The sequence below is a fragment of the Notechis scutatus genome, chromosome 3 (assembly GCF_049901735.1).
Source record: "Notechis scutatus isolate UNSWTSFEM ecotype Mainland chromosome 3, rNotScu1.2, whole genome shotgun sequence".
Taxonomy (NCBI): domain Eukaryota; kingdom Metazoa; phylum Chordata; class Lepidosauria; order Squamata; family Elapidae; genus Notechis; species Notechis scutatus.
The window spans coordinates 151,734,309-151,754,683 of NC_142011.1; the positions used below are offsets into that span (position 1 = coordinate 151,734,309).

Sequence of the window (20,375 nt, forward strand, 5' to 3'; positions counted from 1 at the left end):
GAGATTGCAAAGAGCCAATATTAGCTACTGGGAAAAGTTTTCTTCATAGCAACTATGACAAGTCACTGGCTAGCAGCTAAGAAAGGAGATACCGAGACTAGAAAAATAGGCTATTTCTTAACTCTCTCCTCAGATCATGTCCACAGCTTTCCTGATCCCTTCAGCATACACTTCAAAGTACTTTTAGAGTTCATCTATCTATATACTACTAAAATACTAATTGTCATGACCTTTAACTGCGTGAAATGGTATATCATAGGACATCCATTTTTGAACCAAGGTACCAAGTCAAATGGGCTGACTTACAGAAGGTGTCCAAAATCTGGGATTCATGATTCCTGAGGGAATGAAATTTGTGGAAGGTTTTGGCTACTTCAGTGCTACCAGTTGCTGCTATGGTTGGGCTACTGCCCCTGTCTTGAGGTCCTCATTTTCAGGCTATGATTCTAGCATGCTAAGTAGATAGATCAGCAGTAAGTGATAGAAAAACTACAGTTGTAGATGTTTTACAACAATGCCCATGAAGAAGGTGCCATAAGGTCTGATGGTAAATATAAGGAAGATGCAGTCCATAATTTCATTTGGAAGTATATTCCCCGGTCTTGAAAAATCTCAAGTATAAGTGACATTGATAGAGAACACAAGAGAGTCTAAACTGGTGATAGGAAGAAACTTCACAATTTTCTAAATAAGTCTGACCTCATCCACTATGGAAGCTACAAGCAAATCTCCATGGTAGTGATTTTATGAACGTACCCACTGTATGCTCTCAACATTAAAGATATTTCACCAGCCAAAAACAGTTATGACCATAACTGGGATAAGAATTGCCATTGCAAGGCAAGGTGATTATTCAGTGAAATTAGACCTGATTTTACAATCTTTTTGCCATGGTTATTAAGTGAATCACTGCAGTTATTAAGTAAATCATGCTGTTGTTATGCAAATCCAGTTTAGCCCATTGACTTTGCTTGTGAATGCTGGGTGAGAAGGTTGCAAATGGCGATCACACAATCTTGGGACACTGCAATTGTCATAAATTAATGCTGGTTGCCAAGTGCCCAAATTTTGATCATGGGATTGTGTGGATCCTATGATGATTTAAGAGCAAGGACTGGTCATTTAAGTCATTTTTTTCAGTGCTGTTGTAACAGTCACTAAACGAATGACTGTACACCGAGGATTACCTATACTTATCCCAGCTTCTATTTTCCTATTCTTACCCTGTCAACTTCTACTAGTTTCCCTATTTCTCTTTTACACAGCTGATTTGCTATGTTTCAATTGCCAAGCAGATTCAGCTGAAAGATGGGGATGCAGGTAGATCATTGCATTCATCAGAAAGGAAGAAAAAAAAATGAAGACAACTCCCTCAAAAGAAAAATAGATGGGCATAGCACTGTTAATAAAAGTGGCCCTCTACAGCTGAAACCACTTCTCAAGATTACTCCTTCACTTCAGCCCTTCAAGTAGATCAGACTAGAAATCCAATGTCAATAATACTTTTAGAGCAAAGATATCATAACAGAATCTTTTAAGTCTGAATACGTCCCCCTCCTCTCCATCTTCATGAGAATTAAGGATGGGACTGTCTTACTCAGGTTATTATTTCTGTCTTGGAATCAATCCTCTTTTATTTTACTATTGCATTGGTAGTGCCTCTTCCTCTTATCCCTCAAGGTCATTTCTTCTACCTTCTACATCGGCTCAGCAATGGTGTGAATTCTGAATATAACATGCATGTGTGTGTACAATACATTATATCACTCTTTCAGAAGCCACTTTCCCCAAAATAGATGGACTTGGGACAAAAAAATAAATAAATTCATGTACTGATTCAGATCAATTACTTGAAAATACAATAAGATGCAGAAATGAGGGCAGGGATTTGGGGATGTGGGGAACCAATGGGGATGAAGTAAGGGATGACTATATAGGGAAGAGAAGCTGGAGTTATGGTAAAAAAAAAAGGCAGGGAAAGAAATAATAAATTCCCTCTTTAGGCCTTTCAAAAGGATTAAATTCATCCAGCAAATGGACAGCTAGCAACAGCTAGTTGTCAAAGGCAGCTGTGCTTTTCAACAGGAATGTCTGCAGCCATCTGCATTGCATGCTCATTCCTTTGATTTCATCACCTTTTCTTATTATCAGCAAATGTAGGACACTTTTCACTCACAGTTCACTGGCAATTTTTTGAAATAAAAAAGATGTTTTCCTGTTGGCTAAACTCAGTATTCTTAGAAAGTTTTCAAGGGAAAAAAGACATTACAGAAATGCATTCAAAACATGGATACAATTATATTGCAAGTCAATTTTATTCAGCCTTCAGATGATTGCCATCCACTCAGGCCCTTTTAGCTGAAGGCTTCCTTTTACCAATTCTTTGAGTAAAAACTCCTTAAGGCTAAAAGGCTGGGTATATCACATTTTTTAATAGTAATACAATAGAAAACTTAAGATGAGGAAGGTTTCCAAAATGGTTAGTTCAAACTGTGCAGGAGATATTGCACTTTTTATTAGTAAAGTAATAATTGTTGAAGAAGAAATCTTCAGATGTAGAAGATTACTTTTTAATGATTATCCACAGATTGACTGATCATTGTCTAGCATACCTGAATTTATATTGTCCACCACAAATTCCCTAGAACCCAAACGACTGATTTCAACATTGTTATCCTGATTATGACTCACTGGAGAAGAGCATAATGCTGGGAAAGATTGAGGGCAATAGAAGAAGGGGATGACAGAATGAGGTGGCTGGAGGCAATCACTGAAGCAGTAGGCGTGAGCTTAAATGGACTCCAGTAGATGGTAGAGGACAGGAAAGCCTGGGGGAACATTGTCCATGGGGTTGCGATGGGTCGGACACGACTTTGCAACTAACAACAAAAATCCTGATTATGAAGTCAAGCAGCTCTAGGAGACAAGCTGCTATGCAGTAGTTTCAGTCCAATAGATCCTTAGACCCCGGTTTCACATACATATATCTGGTAAACTGTGATGTATCATCACCGAAAGTCTCAAAAGTTCCCCAAACACCAGTAACAACACCCTACTCATTTTGAGTTGGGGTTTTTTCTAAAATAATCAGACATCATGAAACTAATGACAGGTTAGAGTAGAGATCTCCAAACTTGGCAACTTTAAGACTTGTGGACTACAACTCACAGAATTCTCCAGCCAGCAGAGAATTCTGGGAATTGAAGTCCACAAGTCTTAAAGTTGCCAAGTTTGGAGACCTCTGGATCAGAGAATGGTGTAATAATATTAGGGATGATACTTTATTTTTGTAGGTAATAGAAAAAAATTGCAGACCAGAAATTTATCTTCTTAAAACTCATTTAATGGATACGCAAGTTTCAAATCCTCTCTGATTACTATATTGAAAAAAATAGAAGTAACTGAGACAAGTCTAAACATTGGGGCTTTAGCTTGCAACCTGATTTCTTTATTTGATTTGATATTTCATGTGATTTTTGAAGCAAATAAAAAATAAACTTGGTGGATGGCTTAACAGTAATTTGAAATTTGATAGTAACATAGATGCAGTTAAGATAAATTTAACTCTAAGATTGATTTACATTCTGAGAGGCCTTCCTATATCTATTCTATCTTATCATTTTACAGGATATACAGATAGACCGAGAGTTTCAACAGGTCATTTAGTGAAGTTTAAGGTACAATAGCAATGAAACAAGTGACTTATGGCTGTTTTTCACACTTGTTGTTCACACTTTTGACTGTTGCAACATCCCCATGGTCACATGATCAAAATTCAGATGCTTGGCACATTTATGACAGTCACAGTGTCCCGGGGTCATGTGATCAGCTTTTGCAACCTTCTGACAAACAAAATCTATGGGGAAATCAGATTCACTTAACAACCATGTTACTAATTAAGAACTGCAATGATTCACTTAACAAATGTGGTGAGAAAAGTTGTAAAATGGGGCAAAACTCACTTAAAAAATTTTCTCACTGAGCAACATAAATTTTGGGTTCAGTTGTGATCGTAAGTTGAAGACTACTTATACAATACATTTCTTTATAGGAATAATTTGTAATTATTTCCCATTACATAATTTGTCTTATGTCTTCCGTTGTCCCTAAATAACACTGACTGAAAAAAAAAAACTGCTGAAGAATCCTTTAGTTAAAGATTTTACTCACATTTGTTTTTCAGGGTTAGTTATATTAACAATGTAATTTCTAATAAATTACTGTCTTATATAGAAATGCTTATTTAGACATATAAATGAAATATAGAAATTTATTTTTTAATCTCACTTGAGATTAAAATTCCCCAAACAATTTTTAATATTTATGTTTGTGTAGTTTTCTATTTGGTTTGATTAACTCAATTTGTTAATTTATATCATGGGTATATAATTCTAAATAGCTGTGGGTACTGTATACCTATAAGTATCTCTTCTTTATGTAAGTATATGCTTAGATGAGTTATGTGTTCCATAAATTTATAACTCTCTAACGTGTATGTGTGTGTGTGTGTGTGTGTGTTATTCTGACAATATAAATACAATTTAAGGGGTTTAAGGAACAGCAACTTGGTATTCACTGAGATAGACATACTCCCCAAGAAAAGAATATTAATCCCATAATCATTATTTTAGTTTAATTCCTCTATAAATTTCTTATAGAAAAATGTAAATAGGATTTTATTGAGTATTTTTATTTTATTTTATGCTCTTCTTTTGTCTTTTTCTTTCCCTTTGTCATATTGCAGCCTGCTACCCTATAGAAACTTTTAGTATCTTATCCATAATAAACTCAATTATTTTTTTACTAGAAATCTAAAGAAGCCTAATTATGGTTGAAAGTTATCTATTTTTAAGTCCCCTTTAGACTGAGAGACAGGTGTGAAACAGTAATATCCATCTTTTTCCTTCTGAAACCTTGATGGTGGAGGAAAACAAAACAAAAGGCAAGCTGCAACATTATCTCCACAAGAGTTAGAAAACACACACAACAACTTCATTACATGATAATAGCTCAACTGCTTGGGGAATACTGCCAAAATAAGTACTGTCAAAAGATAGTGTATGTTTTTCTTAGCAAGGCTTGCATTTCTACTGCCATGTATATAAAATAAAAGTTAACTACTACACAAGGGACTGTCCAGAGATATTCCATGTAGAATGACCATCCCTAAAGATAACTATGTGGTCCTTCCATAATGGGAATAGAGATTAAAGAACCATAAACATGTTTATTTTGATTCTTATGTGGAAAGTATTACGGTCATTTGATTTTCAAAATGGTTACACTAATTACATGATGAACTCAAGGCTTATTTACTTTTTAATTATTATCACAATTATAATTATATCACAAAACAAATTTATACTTTTTTGAACCCCACACTAAGCACCTATATCACGATCTCAGAAAAACATAAATACACTTGTTAAGTCAAATTTAATAACATATATAACACTGTACATCTTGAACTAAACAGAGTTAAAAGGTAAACCTTTTCTAATTATTCTGAAGACCTCTTTACAATTACGCAAAAACCAAATTGGAAAAACTTGAATTGCCAATCTAGAAGCCTCTGAGGGATAGCAAGAAAAAAATATTGGGAATGATACTGTTTTACAGTATTATTTTACAGAAGTATTAGCATACATAATATATACAGCAATCAACTCTCTTTTTTTCTTTGGAACAAAAATAGTAAAAATGCCACTCTAAATTTGTTTAAGATGGGCATTTTCATATTTATAAATGGAGAAAACATGAAATCAGCTATCCAAGCAAGTGCTAACTTGTATAAAATAGCAGAAGTGTGTAGTGGTATATGTGTGTGTGTGTGTGTGTGTGAGAGAGAGAGAGAGAGAGTGTGAGTGTGAGTGTGTGCGTGTGTATGTGTGTGTGTATGGTTTGAACAGTTGCCATTACCAAGAGTCCCTATATTGTAACTGGTTCTTGTGCAGCTTCCAAAAGAATATGGAACAAATATGAACACCTTATTGATAAAAAGTAGTAGGAAGCAAGTACATTTCTGCATTAAATTTGTAAAATAATGAATGACATTAATGGTACTGTGGCAGAAGCCCAAATGCTCTGCTATATTTAAAATAGAAGCATAAGATTAAAATAGATGACTAGTCCAATTTAACCTTATGTTCCTATTTTAAATATAGAGATCAGGATTGTTGGGTAAGTATTTCTGGAAATATAAGAGGAAAAATGAAATCTATAAGAAATGGTTTAGAAAGCAAGAAGCAATGGATCAAAACCATCCACAGATTAAATTAGAAGGAAAAGCAGTTAATATGCTAATACAATGCAGAATATCAAATATAATTGAAAGATATGGAGCACAATACTATATGCAGAATTCATAACTTTTGTAACATCTGTTTTATTTTTTTGAAAAGTGCTTGGCCCAAAGTACACTGCTCAAAAAAATAAAGGGAACACAAAAATAAGACATCCTAGATCTGAATGAATGAAATATTCTTATTAAATACTTTGTTCATTACATAGTTGAATGTGCTGACAACAAAATCACACAAAAATTATCAATGGAAATCAAATTTAGCAACCCATGGAGGTCTGGATTTGGAGTTACACTCAAAATTAAAGTGGAAAAAAACACTACAGGCTGATCCAACTTTGATGTAATGTCCTTAAAACAAGACAAAATGAGGCGCAGTAGTGTGTGTGGCCTGCATGTGCCTGTATGACCTCCCTACAATGCCTGGGCATGCTCCTGATGAGGTGGTGGATGGTCTCCTGAGGGATCTCCTCCCACACTTGGACTAAAGCATTCCCCAACTCCTGAACAGTCTGTGGTGCAACGTGGTATTGGTGGATGGAGCGAGACATGATGTCCCAGATGTGCTCAATTGGATTCAGGTCTGGGGAACGGGCGGGTTAGTCCGTAGCATCAATGCCTTTGTCTTGCAGGAACTGCTGACACACTCCAGCCACATGAGGTCTAGCATTGTCTTGCATTAGGAGCAACCCAGGGCCAACCGCACCAGCATATGGTCTCACAAGGGGTCTGAGGATCTTATCTCGGTACTTAATGGCAGTCAGGCTACCTCTGGCGAGCACATGGAGGGCTTTGCGGCCCCCTAAAGAAATGCCATCCCACACCATTACTGACCCACTGCCAAACTGGTCATGCTGGAGGATGTTGCAGGCAGCAGAACGTTCTGCATGGCGTCTCCAGACCCTGTCATGTCTGTCACATGTGCTCAGTATGAACCTCCTTTCATCTGTGAAGAGCACAGGGCGCCAGTGGCGAATTTGCCAATCTTGGTGTTCTCTGGCAAATGCCAAACGTCCTGCATGGTGTTGGGCTGTAAGCACAACCCCCACCTGTGGACGTCGGGCCCTCATACCACCCTCATGGAGTCTGTTTCTGACCATTTGAGCAGCCACATGCACATTTGTGGCCCGCTGGAGGTCATTTTGCAGGGTTCTGGCTGTGCTCCTCCTGTTCCTCCTTGCACAAAGGTGGAGGTAGCGGTCCTGATGCTGGGTTGTTGCCCTCCTACGGCCTCCTCCATGTCTCCTGATGTATTGGCCTGTCTCCTGGTAGCACCTCCATGCTCTGGACACTACGCTGACAGACACAGCAAACCTTCTTGCCACAGCTCGCATTGATGTGCCATTCTGGATGAGCTGCACTAGCTGAGCCACTTGTGTGGGTTGTAGACTCCATCTCATGCTACCACTAGAGTGAAAGCACCACCAGCATTCAAAAGTGACCAAACCATCAGCCAGAAAGCATAGGAACTGAGAAGTGGTATGTGGTCACCACCTGCAGAACCACTCCTTTATTGGGGATGTCTTGCTAACTGTCTATGCTTTCCACCTATTGTCTATTCCATTTGCACAACAGCATGTGAAATTGATTGTCAATCAGTGTTGCTACCTAAGTGGACAGTTTGATTTCACAGAAGTGTGATTGACTTGGAGTTACATTGTGTTGTTTAAATGTTCCCTTTATTTTTTTGAGCAGTGTATATAGTTCACACAAAATGCCAGAAAGCCTCTAAACCAAAGGATTATTTTTTTTTTGCTGCTTTTAAGGTTGTATGATTTTTTAACAAGAGAAGGGAAGGGAAGGGAAGGGAAGGGAAGGGAAGGGAAGAGAAGAGAAGAGAAGAGAAGAGAAGAGAAGAGAAGAGAAGAGAAGAGAAGAGAAGAGAAGAGAAGAGAAGAGAAGAGAAGAGAATCACACATAACTGGACAGGTTGCTTTAAGGATAATAATGGTTTCCTATAAATATTTCTTTACAAGGTAGTTACCATATTGCCTCTAATCAAGAAAAGAAAGCATAAGGACTTTCGGTTTGCAAGGTTTCGGCGGTGGCAGGGATTCGCGATACTGCGCAATCCCTGCTGCGTTCGCCGCCAAGGTTTCCCCGATCCGTTTGGATCTGGGGATATAGCTGCCCGTAGAGGCAGCTGAAGACAGGGGGGATCTGGACAGGGGCTTGGGGTGTCGCAGACCCCTCCCCAGCCGGCAAAACCCCTTTTCCCAAGGCGGAGGAACGGCGGTCAGAAATGGCCGCCACGAAGAAATCTGCAGCCGGACAAGCAGGTGCAGGAGGGAGAAAGCTGGAAGAAATATGAAAGCTGCTTTCAACCGGGACAAGGCAAGAGAAAGCGACCTGGAATCTTGAAGGCTGCTAAGTATACATTGTTTCTAGTGAGAGTTACAAGCTGCGAATATCCTAAAAGGGAAAGTTTTTTTTTTCGTTTCACTCTCCTTCCTAACGTGACAGCGGATGGGAAAAATATTTTTGGCTGTGAGTGGGAAGGGAGAGGGAAAAAAATTGGAGCAAAATTTGAAAATAAGGAGAAGATTGCCTAGAACTTTAAAGAGTTACTAAACATCAATAAGGCTTCTAAAAGATATATTTTAAAGGGAACTTTGTGATTAAACTTTAACCCCAGAAAGAGAAAGTGAAGAAGGAGAAGGTATTTAAAAGAAACAGCTTGTTTGGATTGTTTGGTGATTTTGGAACTTTTGAGAATTATTTCTGATTAAAAGCACTTGGGTGGTTGTTTGGAAAAACTTTTTCTCTACACAATGGCATCACTTATGGATGGACTGAAACTTGTATATCAAAAATATGAAAAAGAAAAGCAAGAAGGGAAAGATGTCCTTGGCACTCTTTTTCAATTTTTAAAAATGGCGGTTTATACTTATGTAAAGCTGAATGAGCAACAGGATGGTGGGGACAAAGAAGAAGCCATCTTTGATGAACAAATAACTTTGGTCGGAGAAGGGAAAAAGAAAGAGAAAAAGGAAAAGAAGACTTTAAGATCTGGAAAAACAACCCAAAAAGAGAAGAATAAGGTGAAAAGGGGACATTATGTTAGGAAACAACAGAAAGGGGGAAAGCAGAATAAAAGGGAGGTGGAGAGACAAGGGGGTAAAGAGGACAAGGAGAAGAAGAAGCAAGGGAGAAAGGAAGGGATGAGAAGCCTTAATGGTGGGGAGCAAGATGTGAAGAAGCAAAAGTTTTTTAGAGATAATGGATAAATTTTATTGAAAAAGGGATTCTAGAAAGGTACATAAGATTGCATTTTTATATTTGTATTTAGAAATAACCATAGAAAACTGGAAATAATATGTAATTTAAAATGTGATAAAATATTTAGCATAACCTAGTGAAATTTTTGTTAAGAAAAAGGGAGTACTGTAATGAAATATGATTTAAGATATGTGATGTGTGGGGGGGGGAAATAATTTTGGAAAGCATAAGTGTTCCCACAAAGGCATGATATTTAATTGAAATGAGTAAAATGTTTAAGATGTAAATGATTGTTAATATTAATGATTAGACTATGTTATCCTAGTGAAACTTTTTGTGAAATGAGAGATTTGAAGTAGAAGAAGGAGGAACATTGTAATGAAATAATGAGCTACAATATGTGATGAGGGGGTGGGAATAACTATGGAAAATAGGTGCTCCCATAAAAGTATGTAATTTAACTGAAAAGTAATGTGTTAAATGTTTAAGATATAAATGAATATCAATATTAATGAATAGACTTGTATTGGTTTTGATAATATAGTATAATTTTAGAATGTACCAGACAGAATCCCAATGAAAGTTATGTGTTTTATATTAAGTATTATAAAGATAGGGGAAAGAGATAAAGGCATCATACTCCATTTAGTGTATAGGAGAAGTTTTTTTTTTCAAAGAAGAAAGATAAATGGATAGCTGGAAATAGAACAGACAAAGAATAATAAATATTATGATTTGAATTGAGAGGAGATAAATAAAATAAAATTGAGAAAATCTAAAAGAGAGGAGAAGCTATATAGAAAATTGAAAATGTTAATAAGATATAAAATGGTATGTAAAATGAATATGAATTTGAATTTGTGTCTGTACCAAGAGTTTTAACCCGGGACCAAGCAACTTTCAGAAAAGAGATTTTTTATGTTTTTATGTTTTGTGTTTTTGTGTATTTATGTTTTGTATGTCTTTAAAAATTAATAAAATTTGTTTAAAAAAAAGAAAAAAAAGAAAGCATAATAAGAATCAGAGCAATTTTAATGCTACCCCATTGTGATTTTTCTACATAGTATGCTAAGCAAGCAATGCAAGTAATTTATTCTTCTCCCCCAAAAGATGGGACATGCCTCAAGAGGTTGAATAGAAAGCAAACTGGTCCCTTAGGCATAAGGAGGTGCTCTGAGTTGAACCACCATGTCAGTTTTGGGGCCAGACCTCATGGGGTGGGGGGCTAACCCTAATGCAGATGACTTTCCCATTTCCAATGGGGAAACCAGTTGCAGCCCACCACTGGTTATAATGACATAATTAGTACATATTTTATGTGTTCTTTAATGGAGGTTTAGGTAAAGTGAAAAACGTCCTCTGCTAAACTAAGAAACAACAGGACGAACTATATTTGTTAGCATATAAGATAATCTGAAATTGATTTCATTGAAAAAGAACAATTTTGGTTTTTTTCTAACCACTTTGGCATGCACAGAAGAACACATTGCAATATGGGCCTTTTACTTTAAGAAGTGTAATTACTTACAAAATAAATAGAAACTATGGATTCTCCAGGAAAGCCATCTAACATAACAAAACTAGCCTCAGTGCAATGCCTCTCTAATATCACTGAAAATATGCAAGCCTTCTGCATTTGATACCAGAGGCATTGTACCAGGCATTCTTAGTTAGGTTATAATATATTATAAATGCATAATATTATATTTCAGCGCACATATGTATATCAAAAACGCATGCTATTTACCTTTAGGTATATATTCTTTACATATTTTTATAAAGATACATTTGTAAAATCAATGCAGTTTGCAAATCGGACTTTTTACATTTCTAATCTATAAAGAAGCCTCCTTATTTATTTTATTTTGCTTTGACTATTTCACAAAATAGTACAAACAAAGCAAAACTAATCACCAAGCAGATGGCAGCTTACATAATTCTGCCTCTGTAGCATTAGTAGCTCTTTATTAAAGGTATATTAGTGACTTAAAATAAGTCAGTGTTCTACTTTTTGTGAAAAACCAGTTGTTAAAATTTCATTGTACTGTGCAAAATATATTCCGAAGAACTGAATTTGACTTTTACTTAAAGGCTACAAATTGTTTTTCCCCTAGTAACAAAGACTGTAAGTGAAAGAGAAATAGTTCTAAGGAATCACATAGTTCACTATTGAGCTCAACATGGGATAATGAGGACATGAAAAAGAGGATATAAGCTCTTTCCTTTCTTGTCACCTTTCTGTCTCTATCCCAGTCAACATTCCCAAGTAGTTTTAAAACAACATAAACTGCAAGTAAAGATCAGGAAGAACATTTTGGGATTAACATTTCCACTCATGGAAGAAGTTATCTCTATTATCTGCAAAGGACAAGCTGTGTTTCAATATCACTTGGAAAGAACAAAACCACAGCCACTCAATTCCTCTCCTAATTAAGACAAGGATATCAATTCCTGGCTATGAATCATGCAGAATATTTTCAGTGCTACCATGGGGAGGACAAAATGCTGGGAACAACAACACTACAGCAAATAAACCAATTCCGTATTGTTAAAGTGACAGGCAGGTGCTTCAGTTTAAAATATTTAATGGACAATGGGCCTGTTAATTCTTTGGAGACTTTCTTTTTTAGTGTCATGGCTGCAACTCAAACATTTTTTTTTCAAAACTGCACCTGATCTGAAAAGGCAATGCAGATCAACAGTCCCTCCACAGAGAATTCTAACAGACTTCACAGCATCTGCGAAATAAGCAGCATTAGCACTTCTGTGATTCATATAAAAGTCTTCTAAACAAGGTTCACCTCCACATACACAACTGGACAAAAGAGTCCTTTCTGAATGCTGTTAAATTCTGTGCCAATGAGGATGTCATTACAATATACATTATTTGTCAGTTTGTGTGAAACCCTCTGACTAATCAGATCTTCTGCCAATTCTACATTGTCACTATCAATCTCCGTACCTGTAGTCACACCAAGGACATCTGTAGGGTTTTTCCCCAGTATGTACACGTTTGTGTCGGGTCAGATGGGACTGGGTTGTGGAGGCAAAGTTACATTCATCACATTTAAATGGCTTCTCTCCTAAAAATAAATAAAATAAAAATGATTCATTTTTAGAAGTAGAAAAAGCAAGGTTATTCTTTTTAATGTTTAACTGTGATCTAACAAGAGTGAAAAATAGAAGATTTTAAAAAACTGCAAATTATTTTACTTATTTCAATGTGTGTATTATGTACATTAACTGTTTTTCTCTGGCTTAAATGGTTCTGTTATCACTGTGGCTTGTCATTTCCATAAAATCACTAGTTGTGTTAAATTGTATGTATTTAGCAGCCAATACAAATAATCTGCTATGAATTAATTTGCATATATGCTATTATATTGGATGTTTATCTGCTTTTAGCAAACAATATGGTGGAGATCAGTCTTTGTTACAATTTGAAGCATGGTAACAGATTCTTTATGGATAACTTATCATTAACTAGTATTATGTGGTTGTATGCATATGCTAATACATAGTGTCTAGCCCTAGACTATAAAACAGATTCACAGTAACAGTTATTTTAAAAAAATTGTGATGTTATATTTTGAATCTTATTTCCAGGTAGGCCTCCACATGTGAAAGTGAATGACTTTTCCCACTTTCAGATTTCAAGCCAACATAATTTCAAAAGACAGGACTGAGTTAGTTTTCAAACTGAACAGATGTTCAACAATTTATCACACAATAATGCATGTAGATAACTAGAAGCACTTGACAGGAAAGAGACTGGATGAACAAAATAATGGCAGTAGCTTAATCAGAAAAAGAGAAAATAAGAGCATGCATGGTATTAGCCCCAAATAATCCACCCTTTACTCTGAATCAAAGATAGCTCCGAGAGCAGGTCTGCTAGTATATCTTTAACAACAGCCTAATATAAAATTTCCTTTACAGCAAAGTAGCTCTGCCAAGTTTGTGCATATATTAAACAACCTAATTTGCACATTTACAAATAATTTGCACATAGCCTTAATATGCTAATCTGTGTTGAAGATACTGGGTGAAAGTAACAGGAGAAATAACATGTGTCACTTTCAAAAATTCACTTTCATGATTTCTTAGAGGTGTGCGGGTATGTGTATGTTAGCTGGAGAATGGATGACTGCAACAGTTTTTGTGAGAGGATATTATATTCTGGAACAAAAAAAATATTCCCTACTTTCAAATACGTATTGATGGAGACTATTGTCTGGTAAACATCAATTCAGTGGCCATATTTTCATGAAATGATATACCAGAATTTTTTTTATAGTAGTAAAAATGTGCAAGCTGATGCTGTTCCAATTGCTCTCAATAGCTAGTGCAAAGGGCACAGCTAACAAACCTAGAACAAGGCAGAATAGGAAGGAATCACTAGGGATTTGAAAGCAGACTATACTTTTTGTAACTCTGACAGAGAGAAAAATGTCTCTCCTTTTGTGCCCATCATGCGTTGCCAAGACTCCAAATACCATCTGCATATCCTTAAGCAGAGAATGTGATCCTACATGCAAAGTGTGCATGACCAATATATCATTCAACTTAGAGCTCCCCCGTACCCCCCAAAAAATCCAGTGTGTCACAGAGCTTGACAATGCTTTCGAGTGAGAGAGAGAGAGTGTAAGTGATTGGCTCAAGCTCATCCAATTGATCTTCATGCCTAAGGGAGGGCTAGAATCTGGATTTCCTCCATCTTATTTTAGCATCTTAATCATTATACCGTACTGACTCTCTCTCTCTCATAAAATGTAATCAATCAAATTAATGCTTGCACTTTTTTTCTTCTATGATTCCTCTCTATGGAGTCCACTTGATAAAAAGCGTCCACAAAAGAGACCTAAAACAAGATGGAGTGATGACATCAGCAAGTATTGTGGGCCCAACTGGCAAAGGAAAGCTCAAGACCATATTGGTTGGAAACATGAAGAAGAGAGACCTTCATCCTGCAGTGGATAGACAATGGCTATAATGATGATGATGACGACAACTTTTTTTTAAACTGCAGATTAAATTTTTCATTATGTTCTAATGTTACTGGTCATTTTGTTTTACCCGCTGGTATTATTGCTTTCAAGGCCCACTGCTTCCACGTTTCTATTTTTTAAAAACATTTTAAAAAGTTAACAAACAAATAAAGCAATATATAAGCCTTTTGCTTCTAAATGGAGCTGAGTATAAATTGCATTTCAAAGCCAGATCATCATATTTGGTTTTCTGATTCATGCATACAGAGGTTTCACTCAAGATGATGTTCCTGCTCTATATTTAATGAAGAGAGGATAAAAAGAGATGCAAATGAAGAATATCTTGAGGAGAAACTATAGAGGACCAAAAGAAGGATTCACTAAGATTAATATGAAACAAATAAAAGTCTTTCTCTGAAAATACAGGAAGAATGAAGAACAAATTGACAATTTTTTTGAGAAACAGAAAGAATGGTCAATGTTCAGGGAAGTTGGTGAGATAGCTCACTTCCAATAAAACATACCACTGAAAATCTTGTGTAATTAGATTTTGAACATTCCCACAAATACTGGCTTTGTCAGAAGTTAATAACAATTCTCTTCAAACATCACATTCTCTCCTAATAAGCGTTTAATGAAAAAGCACAAAGCATACTGGGTTAGTTATACTTGATATGGAATATTTTTCTTCTTTTTTTGCACTGAGTTGGAGGGGGGAGGTGAAAGAACAAGGCTACATATTACATTAAATTCAGTGCCAAGTACTGTAACTGCACATTAAAAGTCAAAGTGCAGTTCACATGAGAAATGGAAACGCAAAGTGAGCCACTCATCTGGATAAAATACATATATTATTAAATTTTCTCTCTTTATTATGTTGACCTATAAATGCCTAGATGTGCAAGACTGAAATGAGCAAACGGAACTGATCACACAAACAGGATCTGTGTAGGTCACACAAGCCACTGTTTTCAAAAATTCATGAGAACAAAGGTGCAAACTGTTGGAAGTATTTCTGTAGCTTCATAATAACTGCCTCAGAATTGCGATGTGCATGAAGTTTGGCTTTTCATATTCATCATATTCTCCATACCTCATGAATGTTGATATACATGTGTGCACATATACTCTTTCTCACTCTCTCACACACACAATTTTGCATTTCTGTTAGCTATGTAGATCAATCACCTTTCTATTTATACTCTTCCTCCCACTTTCCTCCCATCCCTATTAAGCAACAGCAGTGACATCTTCCAATGTTTAAACCAATAAAATAAACCAAACATTCAGGAAGGCTATTTGTTAACTAAGTTTGCTTCAAAATATAGGAATGTATATTATTTTCAGTTTGCGAAATCAAATCTATTTAATCATCTGGTTCAACACAGAAAAGTTATATTAAAGAGGATTTAACTTAGGAGAACAAGCTATCGATAGGGATGACCCTTTTCTTATTAGACATGTCATCTAAGCATCAAATTTTAATAATACTTTACTTATTTTCCACATATAAATATCAAGTGAGGAAATTAAATGCCTACCAGAGATGATCCCGAATAGATGTATACATCTCATAAGCCATTAAACAGTATTTGCAACCAACAATCAGATATATGTCATGAGTCTTCATAAACCTATTCCTGAAGGAACTAATGGGAAGGATGTATAGCCCTTTGTAGGCCCACCTGGAGGGAAATATTTTAGATTTAAGGGTTTGTAGTTGCATTGCCTGATCTGTAGTGTAGTGAAGAATTGCCTACAGGTAGTCCTCGACTTACAACAGTTCACTTAATGACTGTATAAAGTTACAACGGTACTGAAAAAAGTGACTTATGACCGTTTTTCACACTTACGACCATTGCAGCATCCCTATGGTCACATAATCAAAATTCAGATGCTTGGCAACTGGTTCACAGTTGTGACAGTTGCAGTGCAGTCTGGGGTCAGCTTTTGGGACCTCCTGACAAGCAAAGTCAATGGGGAATCCAGATTCACTTAACAACCATGTTACTAACTTAGCAAATGCAACCATTCACTTAACAAATGTGGTAAGAAAGATCATAGAATGGGGCAAACTCGTTTAACAAATGTTTCACTTAGCAATATAAATGTTGGACTCAATTGCATTCGTAACTTGAGGACTACCTGTATGCAATTTCAGATATTCAATGAATATCTGTTTGCTAGAATCTGTACTGTTTATGCTTTTAATGATGCATGGGTCTCTTTCTATCATGAGTGGAAACAACAAACCTTTTTTTGCAAAAAAATCCAATGGGCTGCACCTGGAAACAGTAATGAGGCTAAAGAGAATGGGGGTAAGATCTAGGTATTTTTTTAATGTTGTTGTTTGGGAGGCAATCATTTAAAAATGTGCATTAAACAGCTGCTGGTCTACCCTAAAATTAGGGGGGGGGGGAGAGAGTTATCCTTCTGGACCCTGTAAAAAGGATATGTGACATACATTTTTATAAAAAAAAAAGCAATCACACAAAATGGCCAATTTGGACATAGATTTTGCTTCAGGTGAACGATCTGAGTAAAATCCATACCCAAACTACATTGTATAAGGCAGCAAAGGACAGGCAGTCCTCTTTGGGACCAGGCCTGAAAGAAAATCCCAAATCTTCAGAAATGCACTCTTCGAAGTCTACTCTTCTAAATAGTTCCAAGGACCCACTGCAGAAGGAAAATATACAAAGCATGAAAAAAATATATGAAAGAATTGGAGAGATAGTCGTAAAGAGTCCTTAAAGCACAAAGTCATCCCTCCCCCATTGTCAAGCATCTGTCAGGCAGGAAAAGCACTCTGGTGGATATAAATTCACCTGATGCCTGGAAGATGAGGGGAGTGGGGAGGCTTATTAAGCTGGCCAAGATTCCTAAACTGCATGTGAAGATCGGCTGTCTTGCCCTTGAATCAAGGGTCTGTGACAGGTGATAAAAGTAAATCTTGAACCAGGAGATGTTTTGTGTCAACTCCCTAGACAGTTTGTATTGCAGCAGGGAATTATTTAAGCCATTTAGACCACTTTTGATACCTATCCCCTTCAAGCCTGTCTATAATTTGCCTGGGTACTCTCTGTACAAGGACAGCTGTGTCAAAGAACACAAAACACAAAATGGTGTTCTGAAGCAGGGTGCAACAAACAAAAGGAAAAGAAAGCGGTGTGTGGGGGGGGGGGGGGGAGCCATGGCATCAGCCTGAGTATACCGAATCCGGTGGAAGGTACATTGTACTGCTTTTGGGGAAGAAAGCAGGAGGAATGGGTAATTTTTCTCTGAAAGAATCATCTTTGATTGTTTGTGCCACAGAGGCAGATAAATGCCAAAAAGACAGATCCTTCTGTCTCCAAGATACTGTCCTATATAGTATAGAGTTAATAGCAAAGTAATAACAAGCCTCTGGTTGTGACATAAAACATAAGCCTAGGCCAGCTGGATGTAGACTCTGTGATCTATAACCTATAAATGCCTCCATTCAGATAATCTGCCAGGGTGGGATAAACAAATAAATGCCATACTGAATTCACAATTCACTCTATAAAACCAACTATTCAAATTAGAAGGAAAGAAGTATTTTCACATTTAGGCAAAAGAAATAATATTGTCCCAGTGGACATGTAAAGTACTGTATATAAGTTCTCTATAGCAGAGGTCCTGGACTGGCACCAGGCCGCACAAACAAGCGAAGTCCCATCCGCGGAATATAGGCAGCACACAAAACCACCACCCCTCCGATCTGCGGAAAAACTTCTCTGCACGGAACCAGTCCCTGGTGCCCAAAAGGTTGGAGGCCACTGTTCTATAGAACATGAACTGGGGCAGCATGAATTGCATCCAGAAGAAACAGATGCATTTCCCCTCAGTGCCATGGACTTTGGCTGATTTCACATACTATGCAACCCCAAAACATAGTTTATTTTTGGTTTGGTATCTTGTGCAAAGCAAACCACTGTGGTTTGTAAAGAATTATTGACTAAGCTAAACCACTTAGCATGTGGTGTGAATCAAGTCACTCATGGTTTACTTCAGTGATGGGATTCAATTGTTTTTTACTACCAGTTCTGTGGGCGTGGCTTGGTGGGCATGGCAGGGGAAGGATAAATCTGGTAAAATCTCCAGTCAGAGGTGGGATTTGCTGGTTCTCCAAATTTCTGCTACTGGTTCTACAGAACTGGTCAGAACCTGCTGAATACCACCTCTGGTTTATTTAGCAAATAATGGGATAGTATCATACATGAATTCAATCATTGTGTGGCCACTGATAAGTCAGCTTGTAATATGGGCATACAGAACTACCTTGCAGGTTTGCCAAGGGATTTAATTTAAAGTTCTACACAACAATATGTGATTATGACTAAGATGAACACTATCAGCAGACACAGATGAAAGCAGAAAAAAACTCAGTATTTCAATAAAAGGCTAACCTTGTTGAAAAGTTTGGCTGTTCAAAATTCAAAATAAAATAGAATACTGTAAAAGTGAGCGAATATGACTATCATTATGAATAATATATTCTTTAATCTGATACTACGAGAAGAATATATGTACATTAGAAGAGAATTAAGATCATTGCTGCACTGAGGGAAGAATAGTTTGAAACACTTGTCTAGTTTATTCTGTGTATCATCCACTGGGGCATTCATCCAATCGACATACTTCTTTTAACTGACTGTACATACAGGGTAATAGCCACAAGAATGATTATTATTCATGGTAGGTATCTATGAGACACAAAACATTTTGTTATACAGTATACAAGTCATTTTACTTCTGTACAGAAATTATAATGTGTGGAACATCCTTTAAATGTAGGGCGGGAGGAACTGCAGGCTGTAAAAAATCTAGAATCTCATTAACCATTCTTTTCCCAGTATTACAATTATTGGAAAATTTCCCAAAGTGGGAAAATTGGATTTTAATAACAATGGCCTTTCTAGCTTGCAAACTGAAAAACAAAACTGTACAAATGGCAGCTGCATGACATGAGTTTCAGAAAGAGGCTAGGTTTAATATATACCCCATTCATTGTGTCTTCCAATCTCATGATTTCTATATTTCATAGTTTCAAAAGGCTTATCCATAATTTGAACAACTGAGGTTAATAATACAAGGGCTTTTTGTCAATCCAGCTAACTGAAAAACTTTATCACATTTCGCAGCCTGCCAAGAAACTGACCTTTATCTGCCGGTACATATATTTTTTAACATTTTATAGTTGAAGTCCAAATAAAAGCAGTTATCTCTGTCAGCCAATGATAATCTAGAAAGCGTCTAAGAACTGCCATTTCTAATTTCACAATAGAGGTGGCACAGAGAACAACACAATTTACACAACAACATGCAAATTTTATTAAGTTATGGTAATTATGCATTGGCAAGCAATGCAAATTAGACATGGAGCTCCAGTACATATATTCCTATTTCTCTACACTATAGAAGGATGTATAAAAATGGCTCCCTATTGTTAACATTTTGATACAGGGTATGAGTGAACACCGATTCAGACATGCATGTCCATTACTGGATTACTGCAATAACTGTGCATGAGAAGTACATGATAACCATAGCATCAGTGAAAGAATTTTCAAGTCATCTTAAACACAACATTAATCAAAGGGCTAAATTCAAACATTCATACCTCTTCTCAAGTGATGTGAAAAAGATCTGACTTGACAAACCAGGCTGCCGCTACATTTTCCAGCTATCTAAATAGTGTGCTTAAAGAAGGAAAATACTGCATTCATACATATATTACAATTCCTTGCAGTAACAAATGCAAGGTTTCCATTATTGAGCAAATAAATGGATGTATGCAAAAAATCAGACATATACTTGCATATACCAAAATCTAACCGACAAAA

At 36.5% G+C, this 20,375-nt stretch overlaps 1 protein-coding gene across 1 annotated transcript in view; it reads right to left on the minus strand.

Moving 5' to 3' along the window:
* The window catches only part of ZNF407 (zinc finger protein 407), a 374,450-nt gene that overhangs the window by 109,233 nt on the left and 244,842 nt on the right, over positions 1-20,375 (minus strand). The window contains exon 7 of the mRNA XM_026669912.2: positions 12,483-12,603. Coding sequence (XP_026525697.2) covers positions 12,483-12,603 — 121 coding nt within the window. The remainder of the gene's footprint in view (positions 1-12,482; positions 12,604-20,375) is intronic.